The sequence below is a fragment of the Rhinatrema bivittatum genome, chromosome 3, assembly GCF_901001135.1.
Source record: "Rhinatrema bivittatum chromosome 3, aRhiBiv1.1, whole genome shotgun sequence".
In the NCBI taxonomy this organism is placed as follows: domain Eukaryota; kingdom Metazoa; phylum Chordata; class Amphibia; order Gymnophiona; family Rhinatrematidae; genus Rhinatrema; species Rhinatrema bivittatum.
Window position 1 is genome coordinate 541,925,910 of NC_042617.1, and position 23,619 is coordinate 541,949,528.

At 43.1% G+C, this 23,619-nt stretch overlaps 1 protein-coding gene across 1 annotated transcript in view; it reads left to right on the top strand.

Moving 5' to 3' along the window:
• Positions 1–23,619, top strand: part of LOC115088647 (neurofilament heavy polypeptide-like) — a 611,587-nt gene that overhangs the window by 521,048 nt on the left and 66,920 nt on the right. The window contains exons 67-74 of the mRNA XM_029596909.1: positions 647–703; positions 2,598–2,654; positions 3,039–3,095; positions 5,745–5,801; positions 10,708–10,764; positions 15,383–15,427; positions 16,994–17,014; positions 21,348–21,386. Of these exons, the coding sequence (XP_029452769.1) occupies positions 647–703; positions 2,598–2,654; positions 3,039–3,095; positions 5,745–5,801; positions 10,708–10,764; positions 15,383–15,427; positions 16,994–17,014; positions 21,348–21,386 (390 nt within the window). The remainder of the gene's footprint in view (positions 1–646; positions 704–2,597; positions 2,655–3,038; positions 3,096–5,744; positions 5,802–10,707; positions 10,765–15,382; positions 15,428–16,993; positions 17,015–21,347; positions 21,387–23,619) is intronic.

Genomic DNA, 23,619 nt, shown 5'->3' on the forward strand with positions numbered 1-23,619 from the left:
TGTGACAAAGTAAGGGCAAAGGGCCATCGACGCCATTTGATTCGTAGCAGGCCCGACAGCCCGACAACCCAGAGGGAGAGATCGCTCGTGGGACCCCGCTGGACCACCAGGGCTTTTAGTAAGTCTTGGGGAGGGATTGGGATGTTAGGGGGGGGGCGCGGTTGTAATACAGTAAATTTGAAGGGTTGGGGTGGGTTTTTTTCCGATTCGGATTTTTTTTTTATTCGTTTTTCCGGTTTCAGGTTCGGGTTCCAGCTTCATTGTTGCCGAAAAACGATCCATGGAAAAACGAGTTTTCCAATGAAGCGCCCGAATTGAAACCCGACCCGACCCAGAAAAATAAAGCTCATCTGTATTATATACTGTATATGGGGGCATGTTTTCTCCCATTTTTTACTTGCACTGTACTAGAAACTGGTAACTCTGCCTGTCTTCTTCTGGTAAGTTATAGGAGTTCAGATATTTTCTTACTGATATGACAGCAATTAAGCATAGTTATTTTGATGGAAGACATAGATAATAGATTAGTAATTTTATACACTAATATACAATAACAGCTGGTAAAATCAGTTAAGAATATTGGAAAATAATGGAAAATAACTGCATGGACAAAGGTGACTGACTTAATCTTTCCATATTACTGTAGAGGAAGAAGCCAAAAAACAGCAAAAATCACCTCCACGAACCAAACACAAGGTACCAGGTAAGATCTGTTTATTCTCAGGTCATATTTTCTATCTAGCTGGTTTGTGGTAAAATTAGTAGAGAATATTGGAAAAATAATGAGAAAATACCTGCAAGGACAAAGGTGGCTGACTTAGACCTGGATTTTCCATTCTCACAGAGAATGTTGAATCCAGCGGAATGGGGGGGCGAAGGGGGTGTCAGGCCTGCGAAAGCCGGCACTGATCGCCAGGGGTGTGCATTCGTTCCCTAGGAATTGGCAATCAACAACGGATAGGGACATATTTGTTGTATTTGTGGGGAAGCGAAACGTATCACGATTCCCCACGAATACATCCAATCTTTGCTGAATTATTCGTCCTTCTAAAGGAGCCAATTTAAATAATCCCCCCATCCTGCTGACCCCCCCAAGACTTACCAAAACTCCCTGGTGGTCCAGCGGGGGATATGGGAGACATCTCCTGCACTCACACCCTCGGCTGCCGGTTTTAAAATGGCGCCTATAGTCTTTGATCTACTATGTCACAGGGGCTACCGGTGCCATTGGTCAGCCCCTGTCACATGGTAGGAGTAATGGATGGCTGGCGCCATCTTGTGCTCCTACCATGTGACAGGGGCTGACCAATGGCACCGGTAGCCCCTGTGATATAGTAAGGGCAAAGGCTATCGGCGCAATTTTGATTACTGGCAGCCGACGGCCCGAGTGCAGGAGATCGCTCCCGGACCCCCGCTGGACCACCAGGGGCTTTTGGCAAGTCTTGGGGGACCCTTGGCCCCTGTGACATAGAGAGGGCAAAGGCTATCAACTGCCATTTTTAATACTGGCTGCCAACGGTCCGAGTGCAGGAAGTCACTCCTGGACCCCGCTGAACTTTTGGCAAGTCTTGTGCAGGTCAGGAGGGTCCCCCCAAGACTTGCCAAAAGCCTCTGATGGTCCAGCAGGGGTTCGGGAGCGATCTCCTGCACTTGGGTCATCGGCTGCCAGTAATCAAAATGGCACTGATAGCCTTTGCCCTTACTATGTCACAGGAGCTATCGGTGCATTGGTCAGCCCCTGTCACATCGTAGGAACACAAGATGGTGCCGGCTGTGACAAAGTAGGTCAAAGGCTATCAGCGCCATTTTGAAACCGGCAGCCGAGGGTGTGAGTGCAGATGGCTTCCGGACCCCCCGCTGGACCACCAGGGAGTATTGGTAAGCCTTGGGGGGGTCAGGAGGGTGGTAGTTAATTTAATTTTGGCCGGTACAAATAAGAATTAACTTATAAACGTATCAGGGGGCCCCTTGCCGAAATCAGTGTATCTGCCCCCTGATGAATATGAATCCTGAATGCAACGTATTACGTCCCTCTGCACATCCCTAGTGATCACACCACTGCGGTGTTATCGCTGCCGGCTTTCACACCCAATAGTGGCACCATGAAAGGTGGTGCTATTGGGCGCATACTGGCGATGATAACGGGCCTTACCTTATCGCCGCCAGCGAAGATAATGCCGCATCTGCCTCCTCACCTCCCCGACTCCTCCCCTCTCACCCTGGATCTGCCCCCAGCAAGCTGTCATATGCGAAAAGGGACTTTTCACATGAGAATAATGTAATTATTTTCACATGAGAAAATGTAAATATTGCATTGTTCAATCTCTCCCCTCTTCCAGCTCCAAGTTAATTTTCCCTGTTTTATTGTTTTATTGTAACTTTCTCACCCTTCAATTGATTCTCTGTATTTAAAGTTCACAGTTCTATTGGGAATATTGTTATCACGTTACCTTATGCTTTTCACACATTGTTAATTGTAAACCGGGTTGATGTGATGCCAGTCATGAAACTCGGTATAACAAAAACAATAAATAAATAAATAATAAATAAAGATAGGCTTAGAAAATGACCCCCTTAATCTTTCCATATTACTGTAGAGGAAGAACCCAAAAGACAGGAAAAAGCACCACCACGAACCAAACACAAGTTACCAGGTGAGATCTGTTTATTCTCAAGTCATATTTTCTATCTGATTGCTCTGTGGTGAATGAGAGCAGAGACAGCTCTCTCATCCTCCAGTGTATTATATACTGTATATGGGGGCATGTTTTCTCCCATTTTTTACTTACATTATACTAGAAACTGGTAACTCTGCCTGTCTTCCTTTGGTATGTTATAGGAGTTCAGATATTTTCTTACTGATACGACATCAATCAAGCATATTTATTTTGATGGAAGACATAGATAATATATCAGTAATTTATTTTTACACTAAAATGCAATAACAGCTGGTAAAATCAGTAAAGAATATTGGAAAATAATAGGAAAATAACTGCATGGACAAAGCTGACTGACTTAATCTTTCCATATTACTGTAGAAGAAGAAGCCAAAAGACAGGAAAAATCACCTCCACGAACCAAACACAAGGTACCAGGTAAGATCTATTTGTTCTCAGGTCATATTTTCTGTATATCTGGTTTGTGGAAAATATTAGGGATGTGCATTTGTTTTGAATGAATACGCAATCCGCAACGTATAGGGCCCTATTCATTAGGGATGTGAATCGTGTCCTCGATCGTCTTAACGATCGATTTCGGCTGGGAGGGGGAGGGAATCGTATTGTTGCCGTTTGGGGGGGTAAAATATCGTGAAAAATCGTGAAAAATCGAAAAATCGAAAAATCGCAAAACCGGCACATTAAAACCCCCTAAAACCCACCCCCGACCCTTTAAATTAAATCCCCCACCCTCCCGAACCCCCCCCAAATGACTTAAATAACCTGCGGGTCCAGCGGCGGTCTGGAACGGCAGCGGTCCGGAACGGGCTCCTGCTCCTCAATCTTGTTGTCTTCAGCCGGCGCCATTTTCCAAAATGGCGGCGAAAAATGGCGGCGGCCATAGACGAACACGATTGGACGGCAGGAGGTCCTTCCGGACCCCCGCTGGACTTTTGGCAAGTCTCGTGGGGGTCAGGAGGCCCCCCACAAGCTGGCCAAAAGTTCCTGGAGGTCCAGCGGGGGTCAGGGAGCGATTTCCCGCCGCGAATCGTTTTCGTACGGAAAATGGCGCCGGCAGGAGATCGACTGCAGGAGGTCGTTCAGCGAGGGTTCCGGCGCCTCGCTGAACGACCTCCTGCAGTCGATCTCCTGCCGGCGCCATTTTCCGTACGAAAACGATTCGCGGCGGGAAATCGCTCCCTGACCCCCGCTGGACCTCCAGGAACTTTTGGCCAGCTTGTGGGGGGCCTCCTGACCCCCACGAGACTTGCCAAAAGTCCAGCGGGGGTCCGGAAGGACCTCCTGCCGTCCAATCGTGTTCGTCTATGGCCGCCGCCATTTTTCGCCGCCATTTTGGAAAATGGCGCCGGCTGAAGACAACAAGATTGAGGAGCAGGAGCCCGTTCCGGACCGCTGCTGGACCCGCAGGTTATTTAACTCATTTGGGGGGGTTCGGGAGGGTGGGGGATTTAATTTAAAGTGTCGGGGGTGGGTTTTAGGGGGTTTTAGTGTGCCGGCTCACGATTCTAACGATTTATAACGATAAATCGTTAGAATCTCTGTTGTATTGTGTTCCATAACGGTTTAAGACGATATTAAAATTATCGGACGATAATTTTAATCGTCCTAAAACGATTCACATCCCTACTATTCATTGTATTCGTCGGGTTCCGAGACGTATGGCAAACCCCTATGAATGCAATGTATAACTAACGAATAAAACCCCCACCCTGCTGACCCCCCCCCCCCAAGACTTGCCAAAAGTCCCTGGTGGTCCAGCGGGGGTCCTGGAGCGATCACCTGCACTCGGGCTGTCGGCTGCCAGTATTCAAAATGGCGGCAATAGGCTTTGCCCTTACTATGTCACAGGGGCTACTGTTGCCATTGGTCGGCCCCTGTCACATGGTAGTAGCAATGGAAGGCCGGTGCCATCTTGTGTTCCTACCATGTGACAGGGGCCGACTAATGGCACCAGTAGCCCCTGTGACATAGTAAGTGCAAAGGCTATCAGCGCCATTTGAATACCGGCAGCCGACGGCCCGAGTGCAAGAGATCGCTCCAGAACCCCCGCTGAACCACCAGGGACCTTTAGCAAGTCTTGGGGGGGTCAGGAGGGTGGGGGGTTGTAGTTAATTAAATTTAAAGGGTTGTGATGGGGTTTTTTTTAACTTTAATGGTAAATGAATTCCATACGTAACTAATGGACGAATCGGGGTCCCCCGAAAACGGATGTAACAGATTTGGGTCCCAACAAATACGAATACTGAATCGAACGTATCCGTCCCTGCTGCACATCCCTAGTAAATGTGAACAGAGACAGCTCTCATCCTCCCATGTACTATATCTGGGTGTATGTTTTCCACCAAATTTCTCCTTTACTATACTAGGAACTGGTGACTATGCCTGTCATCCTCAGATATGTTATTTATTTATTTATTTAGCACTTTTTCTATACCGACATTCATGACTGGATATATCACATCGGTTTACATCGAACCAAGGTTAAACAAATTATTATGTTGTATGAGCTCACTTATTTTCTTACTGATACTACATTGATCAAGCATGGTTATTTTTGATGGAAGACATAGATAGCATTGAATTAGTATTTGATTCCTTAATGTACACTAAAATACAGTAGTAGCTGATAAAATCAGTAGAGAATATTGGAAAAATAATGAAAAAATAACTGCAAGGACAAAGATGGCTGACTTAGGCTGGGATTTTCCATTCTCGCAGAGAATGGTGAATCCAGCGGTAATGGGGGGCGGGGGGGGGGGGGGGCAAAGGGGAGCGGGCCTGTGAAAGCCAGCAGTGATCGCACCACCACGATGTTATCGCTGCCGTCTTTCGCACCCAATAGTGCTACCATGAAAGGTGGCGCTATTGGGCATGCTACTGGCGATGAGATCGGTCCTTACCTTATCGCCGCCAGTGAAGATAACGCCGCGACCGCTTCCTTGCCACCCCGACTCCTCCCCTCGCCGCCATGACTCTGCACCTGGCAAGCTTTCATATGTGAAAAGGGACTTTTCACGTGCGATAGGCTTAGAAAATGACCCCCTTAATCTTTCCATATTACTGTAGAGGAAGAAGCCAAAAGACAGGAAAAATCACCTCCACGAACCAAACACAAGGTACCAGGTAAGATATGTTTATTCTCAGGTCCTATTTTCTATCTGATTGCCTGTGGTAAATGAGAACAGAGATAGCTCTCTCATCCTCCAGTGTATTATGTACTGTATATGGGGGCATGTTTTCTACCATTTTTTACTTACACTATACTAGAAACTGGTAACTCTGCCTGTCTTCCTCTGGTATGTTATAGGAGTTCAGATATTTTCTTACTGATACGACATCAATCAAGCATAGTTATTTTGAAGGAAGACATAGATAATATATTAGTAATTTATTCTTTAGTCTATACTAAAATACAATAGCAGCTGGTAACGGAAAGAATTGTGGAAAAGAATGAGAAAATATCTGCATGGACAAGGGTGTCTGACTTAATCTTTCCATATAATTGTAGAGGAAGAAGCCAGAAAAAAAGAAAAAAAGCATCTCCACGAACCAAAGACAAGGTACCAGGTAAGATCTGTGCATTCTCGGGTCATATTTTCTATCTCGCTGGTTTGTGATGAATGTGAACAGAGACACCTCTCATCTTCTTATGTGCTGTATCTGTATATATCTTTAACACCACATTTCTCTAGCACTATACTAGTATACAAGTATTCTTGTATTCTTCAGAAAATGAAAATTTCTTTCTGTCCCTTCAATCCTTGCCCAAGTCATTATTTAAAACCCCTTGGTGACATTGCCAGTCCTTTTCTTTGTCAAATTGTAAATCAATCCCTTGATTCTGGTATTTTCCCGGATCCTCTCAAACAAACCTCCATTCTCCCCATACAGAAAAAGAAAACTGTAGACATTTCTGATTTCACCAATCTACAAACAATTGCCTTTATCACTTCTCTTGCAAAACTGACAGATTCAGTAGGGATGTGCAGACAAAAAGTTTATGTTCATAAGTCCATAAGTCGAAAGGGGGGGTCAATTTCGGTCAATATGGACATATGTAGAATTCCATAAGTTGAGTCTATGTCCATAAGTGCACCGATTCCCTAAATAAAAATTTAAACCCCTCACCCTCCTTAATCCCCCCCCCCCCAAGACTTACCAAAACTCCCTGGTGGTCCAGCGGGGAGTCAGGACGCCATTCCTGTATTCCTTTGCGAGGAGCACGTGACGTCGGCGTCACGTCGGAGTGACGCGGACGTCACGTGATTCACCGCGCGTCCGCTCCGGGACCCTCGTTGGACCCAAACGGAACTTTTGGCCAGCTTGGGGGGATCAGGAGGCCCCCCCAAGCTGGCCAAAAGTTCCGTTTGGGTCCAACGAGGGTCCCGGAGCGGACGCGCGGTGAATCACGTGACGCCGACGTCACGTGCTCCTCGCAAAGGAATACAGGAATGGCGTCCCTGACTCCCGGGAGTTTTGGTAAGTCTTGGGGGGGGGGGGATTAAGGAGGGTGAGGGGTTTAAATTTTTATTTAGGATCAACGATCGCGATTTCCAACTTAGCTTTGTTGAATAAGTTGGAAATTGCGATCGTTTTCGCCTCATCACTTTTTTAAGTTAAAAAAAAATAATAAGTTGCGTTTTACATATGCGGTCAAAACGAATGCACACCCCTAAGATTCAGTAGTATTACACCACCTGTCTGACTTCTTATCAAACAATGCAATTCTCCACCCAAATCAATATGGTTTTTAAAAAGGTCATGGTCCAGAAACCCTTCTGCTATCTGCTTTTGACACTTTATTTCGAGGTTTTGATACAAACATTGATTATATCCTAGTGTTATTAGATATCTCTGCCACTTTTGATACTCTATATCACCAAATTCTTCTTACCAAGCTGAAATCTATAATCCTTGCAGACACTGTTCTAATATGGTTTCAATCTTACCTATCTAATTGTTCCTACCAAATTAATATTAGACCTCATTCTTCTAATTGGTACACTCTTTCCTGTGGCATCCCCCAAGGCTCATCTCTCTCTTCTATCCTATTTAACATTTATCTCATACCTTTATGTCATTTGCTCAAAGGTCTTGGTTTATAGTTTTCATAAACAGAAGTTCTTTATCTGTCTACAATTCCACATTCTGCTTGAAGTCCACCTTCAAACCTAATTCCAGATGGTCTATCTATCCCTATCATATCAAAAGCTTGAAACCTCGGGGTCATTCTAGACTCTGAACTATCCATGTCCATTCGTATTTCTACTACAGTAAAAAACTCATTTTACAAACTTCACATGTTAAAATGTTTCCATCCATTACTCTATTTAGATGATTTCTGTGCTGTATTACAGGCCCTCATCTTTTCTTTTTTTTTTCTTTTCAAAACTTTTACATTTCTCACAATAAGAACTTGTTTAAGTAATATCAGTACATAATTATGGTAAAATAACATAAATTGAAATTACATAATAATGTTGCAAGTTATTACAAAAAATGTTAACCATGTACCTCGATATAGGAAATATAAGGGGGGGGGGGCTGAGCATATTACAAGTGAAAACAGCAGAACAATAGTTCTTTAAAGTTCACTAATGACGCCGAAAGGGTATGTAGTTAGTTATTATATTATGTCGAACCAGTAGTGGGCAACCTTCAGGAGTGTCCATCCAAAAATGATCTGAGTTGACTAGTTTCAAAAAGATACATATTTTATATTCTGATATTTAACACATCATTTACATGGATAGCGTAAAGCAAATTTAGCTCCCAATTGTAGTGCTTCAGCTCTCATAGATAAAAAATTGTTCCTCCTAATTTGAGTAGATTTTATCAAATCAGGGAATATCCAGAGTTTCTGTCCAAAGAATAATGACTACCTATTTTGAAAAACCAATTTCAAAACATTATTACGATCCATCAGGAAAGCAAATGATACTAATAAAGATCTTCTTTGTATGAACTCCAAAATTCCTGAAATATCCAAAGCTGTAGATGGTTGTATTAAACCCTCTTGTTCTGCTTGTATAGACTGAAGGGAGGTAATATATTTTTGTGACAACAGGCATTGCAGACTCAGGAATTTTCAATACTTGTTGAATAGACATCTTGAAAAGTTCCAAAGGAGAGATGAGATTAATCACTGGAAAATTTAGAATTCTTAAATTATGTGCTCTCAGGGCATTTTCAACATTTTCCAATCTTTTATTGTAAATTGACTCAGTCTTAACCAAATTCTGTTGAACTTTCTCCATAGCAGAAAATCGTTGATCCATATCGTCTACTTTTAAATTATATGATATCAAGTTAGTATTGATCAGTACTTGATATTTTGTTTCTATTGCCGCTTAAGACAATGCAGATAAAGATATTTCAATGGATTTTAGCACAGTCCATAGACCTTCCATAGTCATTGTTTCTGGGTAGCTTTGGCTTAATTCAGTTCCCAGAGCATTAGGTTGAACATTTCCCATTCCCATGCTACTGCCTGCTCCCAGCCTCATACCTTAGTCAATGTTGCCGACTCAGTAGTTCTCAACACTTTGAGTGGGAGTGGATCAATTCTTCCCTCTTTCTTTAGAGGGCTCATCCCATCCGAGATACGGGGCCCCCCCATTCTCAGCTGGGGACCCCTTCCATTGCAATTGCCCGGAAACTTCACGCCCAATCTCCGATGGAGTCTCTGCCGTCGCCGGGTTCTTGGTTTCCTCGTAGCTGGGGTGAGCTGGTCTATTCGCTGTGCCAGGACTGAGAGTGGTATCCGGGGTCAAGTGGGAGGGTGCTCGCTCTTCCACACCCCTTCCAGTGACCGCGTCTTTCGACATCTGAACCACATTATTGGTGAAAAATCCCTCAATACAAGGCTGAGAAGGGTTCAGAGAGGGAGAACTTGAGGTCAGCCCTCTAAGTTTTGCCTTCCTTTTCGTGTGAGGCATTTTTTGGAAAAAAAAGGAGGAAATAGGCGAATCGAAGGTAAACTGCAACGAGAGGACTCTCGCCATGTCCCTACTCAGTGGCCATCTTGGTTCAACCACCCAGCCCTCATCTTTTCTGGTTTAGACTATTGTAACACCCTTTATCTTAGTCTCCATAAAAGCACTCTTTGTCCATTACAATTAATTCAAAACACTGCAGCATGCATATTAACAGTCACGTCCAGGAACAATCACATTACCCCAGTTCTGCAATCTTTATATTGGCTTCCTGTTTACTCCAGAATACAATATAAAATTCTGTCTGTCATACACAATTTAATACATAATGACTCCTCCATCTGGTTATGTACTTCTCTCCGCATCTAAGAGCCTAATAGACACCTAAGTTGAATAAACAAAAATCTGCTCGAAGTCCCCACTGTCCATCTTTCAAGGTTTGATATAACTAGGGGATGTACTTTTTCAGTAGCGGCCCCCTACTTTGGAATTCCATTCCAGTCTATCTAAGGCAGACTACTAACCATAAAGAATTTAAGAAAAGCCTAAAAACATAACTTTTCTCCATTGCATTTGGTTCACCTCCCACATCTTAAATCCCTCCTAAAACAGCCCTAGGCACATGCAAGCTGTGAGCATCCAGCATTCTTTGCTACTGGTTGTCTTCCTGAGACTTTACTTTCTTACTTTTTATTGTTATTTTATTATGTTTTTATGTTCTTGATGTGAGTGACTCCTGTGTAGTTTATTCTGTATATTTTATTCTGTAAACCATTTTGTCCAATATTCATTGTAAAGCCGGTAGATAAACAATTTTAAATAAATAAATAAACAAATAAATAAATAAACTGGTGACTATGCCTGTCATCCTCATGTTTGTTGTAAGAATTCACATATTTGCTTACTGATACTACATCAATCAAGTATGGTTATTTTTGATGGAAGACATAGATAGCAATTTATTAGTATTTTAATCTTTATTTTACACTAAATACAATAGCAGCTGGTAAAATCAGTAAAGAATATTGGAAAAATAATGAGAAAATAACTGCAACGACAAAGGTGGCTGACTTAATCTTTCCATATTACTGTAGAGAAAGAAAACAAAAGACAGGAAAAACCACTACTACGAACCAAAGATAAGGTACCAGGTAAGATTTGTGTATTATCAGGTCATATTTCCTAAGAACATAAGAACATAAGAAATTGCCATGCTGGGTCAGACCAAGGGTCCATCAAGCCCAGCATCCTGTTTCCAACAGAGGCCAATCCAGGCCACAAGAACCTGGCAATTACCCAAACATTAAGAAGATCCCGTGCTACTGATGCAATTAATAGCAGTGGCTATTCCTTAATAAACTTGATTAATAGCAGTTAATGGACTTCTCCTCCAAGAACTTATCCAAACCTTTTTTGAACGCAGCTAACACTAACTGCACTTGGTCCCAGAATACCAATATACTGCCTACTGGGGAAATGAAACAAATCCAATTGCTATAGATCCCGACACAGTCACTACATGCTAGCAGAATCTCTCACCTTTGTAACATACACAGAGCAGAGACAGACTCTCACCAAATATAGCATAAAGGATCACAAATCAGAACCAGAATTATGCAGACAAAAACTGAAATGGAAACCCCAAGAAGCCAGACTCTGTAACAATGGAAAAACAGAAACACCATTCTTCATAAAACAAATAAAATCAAGAAACTTAAAGTATCAATTATAACTAATAAACTAATATTTTAAAACTACTGACAAATAGAATAACTTCTATTAATTAGTCATATACATTTTTTTTAATTTCCCAAGTATCAATAAAATATTTCAAAACAGTACACACATTAAATAATAGGGATGTGCATTCATTTGCAACAAAATAGGAAATAAAGATATTTCCTATTTCATTGCATTTCAGGGGGCTTAAGAAACGATAGGAAAACCCATAAAATTTCATGTGGTTTTCTTATCTTTTTTTTTTTTTTTTTTTGGGGGGGGGAGAAAGGGCACATTGAAAAAAAAACCCCCAAACCCACCCCAACCCTTCAAATTTAATTAATTGCAACCCCCCACCCTCCCGACCCCTCCAAGACTTGCCAAAGTCCCTGGTGGTCCAGCAGGGTTCTGGGAGCGATCTTCCCTTCTCAGGCTGTCAGCTGCCACTAATCAAAATGGCGCCGGTGGCTCTTTGCCTTTACCATGTGATAGGGACTAAGGGTGCCATTGGTTGGCCTGTCACATGGTAGGAGCAATGAATGGCCCTCGCCATTTTTTTAAGATGGCGCCAACCGTCCATTGCTCCTACCATGTGACAGAGGCTACCGGTGCCATTGGTCGGTCCCTGTTGTTACGTTTGTGGACCCTTGAGCCAGAGCGAGCGGTGATAACCCCTGAGGGATTGCCCTCGATGGAGCTCATCTCCGGGAGGTGGAATTGGTGAAGAGAAGTACCCACACAGAATGGTTCCAAGAGATCAGGCAGGACGGCCCTCCGAGGATCGGATAGCCTATGAATGCGGAGAAGCCCCCGAGAAGCGGGTACTCAGAGCGTTCACCCAGCAAGACAGGAACCGACACTCCACGAAGAAGCGGAATGGAGTCCAGGCAGAAGATCCGGGGCAGGCGGCAAAGTAGCAGAACAAAGTCACAGGCCAAGGGTCAGGATGGGCAGCAGACAATCAGAGACGGGAAGACAAGCCAGGGTCGAAACCAGGAGATCAAGCCAAGGACTAGACACAGGAACTCGGAGGCGAGGCAGGAACTCAGAGACAAGGCAGGACAGGAACTCAGAGACAAGGCAGGACAGGAATTCAGAGGCAAGGCAGGACAGGAACTTGGAGGCAAGGCAGGAAGAACAGCCAGGCAGCAACAAGGAAGACCCGTTGTGAAGGCAATGTGATGGTGCAGCTCTGAGGTTTAAGATACCCCTCCTAGCAGACGTCATCTTCAGGGGCTGGGTTGATTCTCCTGCCACGGCCCCTTTAAGAGGCAGGGCCTCCTGCACACACGCGTCAGGGGAGGCCCCGATGCTAGCTGCGAGGAAGACGCTGCCTGAGCCACACGGGCCAGCACTCACGGCCTGCCACGGAGGGAGGGCTGTCATGCTGGGTGAACAAAGGAGGTAGGGGGGACTGGCCGGGGGCTGCCGTAACCAGGCTCTGCAACACCTGTCACATGGTAGGAGCAATGGATGGCCCGCACCATTTTTTAAGATGGCGCCGGCCGTCCATTGCTCCTACCAAGTGACAGAGGCCGACCAATGGCACTGATCGCCCATCACATGGTAAGGGCAAAGGGCCATCGGCGCCATTTTGATTACTGGCAGTCGACGGCCTGAGAGCAGGAGATGACTCCCGGGACCCCCGCTGGACCACCAGGGATTTTTGGAAAGTTTTGGGGAAGGTTGGGAGGGTAGTGGGATTGTAATTAATTAAATTTGAAGAGTTGGGGTGGGTTTGAGTTTTGCGTTTCGGGGCAGCCGAAAAAAAATCGGCCCGAACCACGGGAAAACTAAATTTCCCACGGCGGGCCGATAACGAAGGCCAAACCAAAAGATTCAGTCAAATCACATCTCTAGAACTTGATGGTATTATTACATCACTTGTTTGTTTACACTTGTTACCAGACCTGGACAATCCCCACCCCCCCAACTACCATCTTCAACTTTGGGAACAAAAACAAGTAACTAAGGAGACAGCCTTTGGGAATGCAAAACTATACCTGTAGCTAACAAACTATTCCTCCAATTGACACTTTTTAACATATCGATAACATTTTCAGTTAGTGCGCACTATTGGTAACATCCAGTTATCACACACTAAGTGCCATTAGTGTGCACTAACTCTGAAATTAGGGAAACCCAAAGTAAGCATCCCTGAACCATTTAAAAAAATTAAATGAAACAGATAACGACTCTAAACAAAAACAACACCAAAAAATAAATAAAGCATGCCCCTCCTATATACAGGTTTTATAATATCTGCTTTTGCTGTCATGGCACAAGTGAAATGTAGGGATGGTAGTCTAAAAAAATGTCCTTCCATTTTTGTTTTTGTTCTGGTGGTGGTCCATTTCAGGTCCAACCCCTGATCTTTTTTTTTTTTTTTAGTTTTATTTCCCTGCTTTGTTTTCTTTTAAAAAAAAAAAACAAAAAAAACCTACCCCAACCTTTTCCATTTATTACAATGTGGAGCATCCCCAGCACACCAGCACCCCCTGTCTATACTTGCTGACCCTCCCAATCCCCCAGGACTCACCAAAAAAGCTTGGCAGTCTAGCGAGGGGCCTGGGAGCAACCTTCCTCTTCTAATCCAGTGGCTGGCATTAGTCAAAATGGCACAGGCAGTCCTTTGTCCCTGACTTTCGATGGGGCTATCAGTGCCATTGGGCATCCCTTGTCACATGATAGGGGCAAAGGGTTGGCCAATGCCATTTTGACTAATGGCAGCCACTGCCCTGGGAGTGGGAGGTCACGCTTGGGCCCTCTGCTAGACTATCAAGCTATCACCATTATATAATGTCCAGAGGCCATGACCCGACACTGTCAGTGTATCAACAACAAGTCTTATCTGCTTCAGGAGCCAGCAAAGTTATTTCACAGTTTCTCAGCATTAGAAAATATGGCTGTCATGGGGAAGTGAGGAGAAAACTTAAGGGCAATAGTCTGGAATAGGGATGTGCAGTTGTTTGCAATGAATAGGAAATAAAGATGATATTTCCTATTTCGCTGTATTTCGGGAAGGAAAAAAATGATAGGAAAACCCACAAAATTTCATGTTGTTTTCCTAGCGGTTTTTTTTTCACCCCTAAACCTGCCCCAACCCTTCAAATTTTATTAAATATAAAGCCGTCTACCCTCCTTACCCTCCCCCCGAAGACTCACCCAAACACTCTGGTGGTCCAGCAGGGGACCTGGGAGCGATCTCCCACTTCTGGGCCTTCAGCTGCCAGTAATCAAAATAGCTACCGGCCCCTGTCACATAGTAAGGACAAAGGACTGCTGACACCATTTTGATTACTGGCAACCAATGGCCCAGGAGTGGGAGATCGCTCCCAGGCCCACCACTGGACACCAGAGAGTTTGGGTGGGTCTTGGGGGATAAAAAGAGTGGGGGGCTTTATTTGTAATTAAATTTGAAAGGTTGGGGTGGATTTGGGGTTTTTTTCTAATGAAATATCAACAAAATACACTCCGATCTGGGGGCTGGACCGAAATGGCCCACCCCCAATCCGAAAATGCTATGCATACCTCTAGTCTGGTATATGATTAAAATTCAGATGCTTTTTATTTTATTTATTTATTTATTTATTTATTTATTTAGAGTTTTTTATATACCGATGAACGTTGGGAACATCTCATTGGTTCACATTAAACGCAATTCAGCAACAATTGCTTTACAGTGAAACAAGGAGCATACAGATAACAAGAGAGTAACATTAAATGATTTACAGGTTATTTATATGCATCATGAAACATAATATGAATTACAAGAAAAACCATATTTACAGGAATATCAGTATATACATGGGTATATACTGATATTTTGCCAAATTTTAGTGGCTGCCTGCACTTCTTATGATACCAGTAGGTTTAAGAGCCTTTTCTGTTACCTATTCTTTGTTATTTGATTGTATTAACTTGGCTTCTTGGATATTGTAGCATGTGAAATCTAACAGAATACATGCTTTTAAATTGCATGTGTGCCAACATTTCTGTGAGAGTCTGTGCATTGAGGATCTGACTCTTCTGGTTTTATCTTTCTCGTAGAACAAGAATTAAAACATGAAAAGGTGCATCCGCAACCCAAACCAGGTAAAATACTGAAATGCAATCTTTGTCATCTTTGTCAATGTGATTCATTTCATTAGGAGTCTGAGTCAAAAAGAGGCATATTCCAAAGTTATCTAGTTTCAAGTTTACTGTTTAAAGGACCATCATGTTACTGGCAAAGTCTTATTCAGTAGTTGGCATCATACTGCAGTTTGTTTTTTTTGCAGAGCAAAAAACAAAAAAGAAACAGCAGTGGCATTGGTAATCTATACATATTTGTTCTTGAGGGACTGGGAATCAGTGGTGCACTTTGTCACATGCTGCTTTTCAGGCAATAGTACAGTGTGAAAAGGTTCCTTTTTTCATGTAGGGAAAAATTCTGCAAAGTACTTCCTTGGTAGTTTTTAAAGATGGCGCCGGCCGTCCATTACTCCTACCATGTGACAGGGGCCGGCCAATGGCACGGATACCCTGTCACATGGTAAGGGCAAAGGGCTATCGGCGCCATTTTTATTAGTGGCAGCCGACGGCCCGAGAGCGGGAGATCGCTCCCGGGACCCCCACTGGACCACCAGGTAATTTCAAAAAGTTTTTATTTGGGGGGGGTCGGGAGGGTGGGGAAGCTAAGGGAGCTGTTTTAAAGGGTCGGGGCGGGTTTAGGGGTTGTTTTTGTGGGCCATTTTTCCCACCCTCCCCTAAAACAATAAGAGAACCCCACGAAAAATTTGTGGGGTTCTCTTGTGGGAGCCCCCGATTTCTGATGACTTTGAAAATATCGTACATTATTTTCAATCGTCAGAAATACGATTCACATCCCTACTGAACATAACATACTCAGCAGCCACTATATAGAAGGATAAGTCCTACGCATCCAGTTATCTAGCGCTAAACGTGCTTTGAATATCAAACTCAATATTGTTAAGCTGCTAATGATCTCAGTTTTTATGCTGTTGTTCATATATATGTTATCCCTGATAATTGTATACTGCTGTTATATGTTGTACTTCACTTTGGGTGAATTTCATATGCAAAAATGCATGTAATCAATGAAATACTAAATAAATAAATAGTATCACAGCTCACATGTACTTTAGCAATCAGATCCTAACATATATTATTAACCTATTGTACTTGGAAATGTGTTGAATATTCAGTTTCATATCTCACCATGAATTGTTAATAGAAAAAAATATATATAACGAACTAGGGGCCTCTTTTTCTAAAGTTTCGCAGGCCTGCAAAACTTTAGAAAACTGCGCTAATGGGGGGCGGTGGGTCGAAGTGAGGGGGTGGTCCTGCGCTAGCCGGCAGCGATCGCACCGCGGCGGTGCGATCGCTGCCGGTTTCCCACCCAATAGCGCCACCATAGAAGGTGTAGCTATTGGGCACGAAGTAGGACGACGAAAAGGCCCTTACCTTTCGTCGTCCGCGGCGTCTTCGCAGAGTCGGCCCCGGAGCCTGCGATAGCCTTGATAAATAAGGCCCCAGGTCTGCAAAAATGCCTTTTCAAAATGTGATAAAAATGAAGGGGGCTATTAGTAGTAATAACAATTTTCAGGATGTTTTTCTGTAAACTAAATATTGTATTTTACTTTTCTAACTCTCCAGCTAAATCAAAAGCATCACCAAGTATGTAGTAAACTGCTTGACACTATGCCCACAAAAGTCTAGAAGCATGCTATCTTTGGATATTCTTTTATGTTTCTCTGCAAGGCCATTCTATTTAAATCCAGTCCCATCTTGTTTTCATGGCCTCTAATATTTTTTTCAGTTTTTCCCTCTCCTCCTTTCACATGCTTTACAGTAGAGGCCAAGTAATGCAGCAATCTTCTCTGAGATGAATATCAGGATGCAAATGGGAGCTAGTGCTGTTCTTTGGCCATATATTAGACGGCAACTTCTGTACAAGGTCTCCCAATGCTACTTCAGTCAAATTCCTGGTTCCATCCTCAGGGATAAGAGGCCTCTGATTGGCAATGCAGAATAGCACCCTCTGGCCAATAGGATTGGCAGCCTCCCTTTCCTGCCTCCCTCTCAATCCCAATAGGATAGTGATGATTTCTCTCATTGTATGCCCTATGTATATCCTATCCTGCATGCACTGTGCTTTTGTTCCAGTTTGAAAGGCAAAGGCTGAGGTGAAATGGTATTGTGAAGTCCCACTGCATTAATCTTTCTTGAAGCAAGGCATGTTTTGATAGGCAAATAAATTATGGCAGTGTAATATTTTGAGGTTTGTGCTTATCTCTGGTGAGAGCTTTATTTTAATGCCAACATGATTTAAATCAGTAAAAAAACAAATGAAAGTATTGCTAAATACTGCAGCAATGAACTGACTGTAAAATACTTCATTCATAATCACTTTACTGACTGCATGGTGTAAATGTTGCTTGTATTTTAGCATAGATATTAACCCAAGGTACTCTATATTAAAAAATGGGGATGTTTCATGCCCCAATTAATTCTATGTAGGTTACTCACACATTTCTTAGGAATAATGACCTGGAAAGATTTTGAGAGTTGATCTGGGTAAAACAAAGCTTATTATACAAGATTATGAGACTATTGTATATTACTAAACATATAATTAAATTATTTTTCCAAGAGGCTGTAGGACCATGGTATTTCCCATAAGCATGCAATGCCAGTCATTGAAATGCATTAACAGCCCAGTTTTCCATACTACAAAAGCTGTGCAGTCGTCATAGCAATATAAAATTTAAAAACTACATACTCACCTTGCACCTTATTGATATAGTTGCATGCAGTTTATCATTTTCTTCTCTAGTTTCATTCATTCATGACATTAAGGCATTAAATATGCAGGGGTAAATATTCAAGGAATAGCTGGATATCTAAGTTAGCCGGATAGACTTATCTGGCATATTCATTTGGACAGCAGGTAACTTTTATCCCTATGGGCCATATCTAATGTAAGCAGATAAGGCTCAATATTGCTACTTATCTAGTGCCCAGGACAGGATCTCTGATTTTTAGCAGAAATTCTATGAGAGAGAGAGAGAGAGAGAGAAAGAGTGACTCTCTAGGGAGGCGCACCTATTAGTCAACTTTTTATTGTACAACTGTAAGAGGGGCAACTAACTCAGGGTGAGGTTTTGGTGGTGGGCTAGGTTTTGGGGGGCATTTACATGTACGGTCAGAGGTACAAACAGCACAGTACACATCAGTGAAGATTTTATGTGATTTGGAGTGATGAAAGGTACACAAAGATGAGATTTGTACATTGTACTTTAGACCTAGCTTGATACCTTTCATCACTGAAATACATATAAAATCTTCACTGTTGTGTACTGTGCTGTTCGTACCTCTGACTGTGCATGTAAAAATGTCCCCCAAAACCTAGGCCACCACCAAAACCTCACTCTAAGTTACTAGATGCCCCCACCCCCCCTACAGTGGTATAAATAGTTTATTTATATGAGAGCCTTACAAAGAATCTCTCTTGCTCTCTCACTCTTGCTTTCTGCCCAGAAAGTGGAAATAGCCTATCTGGGCACTTCTCAGCTTGCAATGTGAAAATATTACAGGTGCAATAAATTTAATGTGCTAAAATAGTGTACATTACAGTGTCTTGAAAATTACCTTAACCATGCCCCTTGAGCGCTATTTATAGCAAAAGGATAAATCTAGGTCTAAGTTAGCCTGATAGGTAGCACCACCCAGTTTATACCAACTATACGGCTAACTATATAGCCAGATATTCAGCGGCAGCCACTTAGCTGGAGAATTCTGACTTATCCAGCTAAGAAGCATTTGAATATCTACCCCCATACAGACCAATATTAAAAAATCTGGAAAATGGATAACTTACCCTGCTAAAGTTAGCCAGTTACATTATCTGGGATATTCAGTGGATGAATATCCCAGATTAAAACTATCCAGCTAAGCATGGCTAGGTAACTTCAAACCTAACTGAATATTTGTTTATTATCGCTGGTTGTACGAAAGGTTTTCTGACCTCACGTGGCTGGATAACTTTAGCCTTAACCAGCTATATTCAAAAGAATATTGCAAGTTAAGTGGAGCTACGGGTTTCAAAAACGAAAATAAAATGTTGCAGGCTTCGTAACTCTATTATTGCCCCCTCCCCCTCCTCCCATCCAAGCTTCAAATGCTTGGCTCTGCTGGGCTGAGCCTACAGCCTCCCCCTCAAACCCACTCCATCTCAACAAAGGTAAATTTTAATGACAGGTGCTGGCCTCCTCCCAGATCCTATCAGAAATTTAACAATGTTGGCCTCCCTCCCCCCCTCACCCTTCTGGTACCTTAAATCAGTAAGTTATTCAGCCCAGACTGAGGTAGTAACTTACCAAAGCCTGGGCTCAGCATTTCTGCTGTTGCTAAATCTAGGCTGCAAGCATCGGTTTCTATCATAGCTTCCCTAGAAACACGAGAAGCAATTTTCTGGAAGACTATGCGCTTCCAGCACAGCAACCCTAGCAGATGGTGAAAGCAGCAGGCCCGGGTCATGCTAGGCTGCTGCTACAATCCGGGCTGACAAACATTACTGATAAAATGTACCGGGAGAGTGGGAGGGCGATGATTGGGGACAGGAGTGGAAGGGGGGCCCCTGGAGGCCATCATTTGTTAAAAATGTAGCAGGACCCAGGAGTGGGAGGAGAAGGGAAGGAGGAGAGCACTGATCTTTCAAATGTATCTTTGATGAAACGAAGGGGATTTGAGTGGAAGGTTGCAGAATCAGCCCAGCAGGGCTGAACATTTGGAGCTTGGGTGGGAGAGAGAGAGGGCAACATTCATAGAGCCAGTAGGCCTGTGACTTTTATTTATTTTTTTAAAACCTGCAGCTCCACTTAACGGACTAAATTCTTTTAAATATTGCCAGTTAAGGCTAAAGTTATCCAGGAATTTTAGATCTGCTTTCAGGCACGTTTTGAGTTAGACAAATAACTTATTCGGCTAACTCCAAATATCAGTTAGCCAGATAAGCTATTCGGCTAACGTCACTCCAGAACACCCCAAAATTCCCCTTTGTTATCCAGCTAACTTCCAGTCCAATCAACAATGGCTTTGAATATTGGCCTCACAGTGTTTCAGTCATTGAACCAACACATCTTTTCCATCTATGTTAATACCTTTGTTTGATCTCATGTCAGCAATAACACATTGACTTTCAAATGAAGGTTAACTAGAGAGTTAAGGATGCTCACTATTCTGTCTACCAAAGGTGTGCAATCATTAGTGAAAATGCTGACTCCTAATGTGCAATATTTATTTATTTAGTTTAGAAAGATTTGCCTTTTTTTTTACATTCTTCTCTTTTCCCTCCCCCTGCCAAGAATTAAAGAATGCTGGAAGTGTCTTGCATGATCCCTGTTATTTTAAAATCATGCTTCTCTATATCTTAGGAAATCGATCTATCAACATAAAACAATATAATTAGATATCAAAACTCAATATTTAGGCCATATTATCACAAGATCTTCAACAGCAAAAACAATTGAAATGGCAAAGACCCTCACACCCCTAAAAAATTGATTTTTGATCTATTATAAAATTGTTCTATGTTGAGAGATTGATTCCCTTTAATTTTTGTTTTGTTTTGGGACTTGTGCTATTGTTAGCACTTTTATTGCTTTTCTATTCTGACTCTGTATCTTAGCTCTCCAATGGATTTTTAGCTCCATAGAAAGCAGCATGCACATGTTTTTCAAAGTCACTTGTCTATTAGAGGTTTGCTTGACATGAAATTCAAGGGTTTTGCAGGTCTTCGAATGTCAGGTAAGTGAATTATATTAGTTGCATTTGCCCGTTTGCTGATTGTATTTCAAAGTGTCAGACTGTGGGAGTGCAGCCTACTTTTCTATAGTAAATACCTATTTATTAGCAAATTCAAATTATTATCTGTCCAAATAACCAGGTATTTTTTCAAAATATTAATCTTGCTTTTGTTCTTTCTTTATTACTCTCCGATTCTCTGAAGAAATTGATTCAGAACCTAGAAAACAGGCCACAGAACCCAGTAAGTATTTTACCTGTCAAACAATAAAAGAAGCACAATAGGTTTGAATTCACTCTGAACCGTGGGAGAGGGAATTAGGATTTCTTTTGACTCATTATTTGGGCTGCATTTAAATGTGGTCTAGCACAGCCCCATTTGAAATCCACACCATATAATTTGGCTCAACATAGGACTCGACTTGGCATGTGGTATTTGACTTGGAGCTGAGAGGACCAGCGTGGTCTTTCTTTCTGGATGTTGACTTGATATCTAAATGCTGTGAGATTATATCTAAGAAGGTGGGGAAGCTGCTTACGTTATTTTACTTAGTTTGATAGGCTTTGCACCTCTCTCTTGCTGGTGCCGTTTTCTGCTGTTCTTCTTTTTGTCATCTTTGTTCATCTCACCAGCTATTTCTCACTGCAGATTGCATTAAACAAGTTCCTTTATCTATCCTTGCTGCTCATCTTTGGAACCATCTTCTCCCTGATATCCAAAATTCACTCTTACCGTCTATTTATGAAAATAAACCAAAAATTCCTATTTTTTCAACCTTGTTTTCAACTAATCCAGCAATGAAACTCTGCCTACTTTTTCTTTATAACCATTTTTTGGCAAACAAAGCTCTCAGAACATTTTATTTCTCATCTGTTTGTCTTAACTAGAATATAAATTCCCTGGAGCATGAACTATCTCTTACTGTGACGGTAACTTTCAAACCAGTGTACGGGCACACATCGGCACACGTATGTTGGCCCACACCCCGGGAGGCAGTCATTTTATAACATACATGCACGTATGTGCACATATTATAAAATAGCCTGGCCACGTGCACATGTGCACCAAATTTTAAATGGGTGTGCACTTGTCCGCACAAATCTCGCTTCTACCACGTAAATTGGGGGATTTTAAAAGAGGTGCATGTGCCGATGCTATTGACATTTTTACCACTTAATCCCCAGTTCACCCAGCTAAGAGAGACATCCTCCAAACCCCCCTTGTTTTATAGCCTTCACTTCCCCAGTTAGCCCAGACCTAGCGCAGATCTGCCTAGTTTTCTTTATTTTTTATCATACATAGCAGAAGTAAAGTTATCTGACAGGGGACCTCGGTGCACTCAGGACATGTCAGTATTTATGCGCACATTTTAGGTTCATGCCCCTCCCAGACCACGCCTATACCTCACCCCTTTTTGAAAACGTTTGGGATATGCGTGCTGCAGGAAATACATACATGGGCGGATTTAAAAGCCCTGCTCGCGTAAATCCGCCCGGATTTACGCGAGCAGGGCCTTGAGCGCCGGCGGCCTATTTTCCATAGGCCGCCGGCGCACACAGAGCCCCGGGACACACGTAGGTCCTGGGGTTTTTCGGAAGGGGGGCGTGTCGGGGGCAGGACCCGATGATGCAGCATTCGGGGCGGGGCGCGGTGTTTTGGGGGCGGGACTGGGGGCGGGGTTTTGGCCCCGGGCGTTTCGGGGGCGTGGCCGCGCCCTCCGGAACTGCCCCCCGGGTCGAGTCTCGGCACGCCAGCAGCCCGCTGGCGCGCGTGGATTTACGTCTCCCTCCGGGAGGCATAAATCCGTGGATAAAGGTGGGGGGGGGTTTAGATAGGGCCGGGGGGGTGGGTTAGGTAGGGGAAGGGAGGGGAAGGTGAGGGGAGGGCAAAAGAAAGTTCCCTCCGAGGCCGCTCCGATTTCGGAGCGGCCTCGGAGAGAACGGAGACAGGCTGCACGGCTCGGCGCGCGCCAGCTGCCCAAAATCGGCAGCCTTGCGTGCGTCGATCCAGGATGTTAGAAGATACGTGCGGCTACGCGCGTATCTTATAAATCCAGCGTACTTTTGTTTGCGCCTGCTGCGCAAACAAAAGTACGCGATCGCGCTTGTTTTTAAAATCTACCCCACAGTGCATATCTCATTGGATTTTAAACTCCGCTCAGAGTGCATGAATCCAACTTATTCATGCGTCGGCTTTTAAAATTCACCATTATGTGTCTATGTAGTGCTGCAAATACTTTGGTGCTTTATGAAAATGAATAATAATAATAAGTCAAGTAATAAACAAGCAAATACAGTATGTAAATTAACTACAAGAAAACTTTCTGCTTGCCCCTCTACCCAAGGAACTAGGCCAGTCCCAAAACTATCCTGAGGACCTCACAGGCAGTTGGATTTTCAGGATATCACAATGAATATGCATGCAATAAATTTGCATATCATGGAGACTCAGTATATTCAAATGTATCTCATGCATA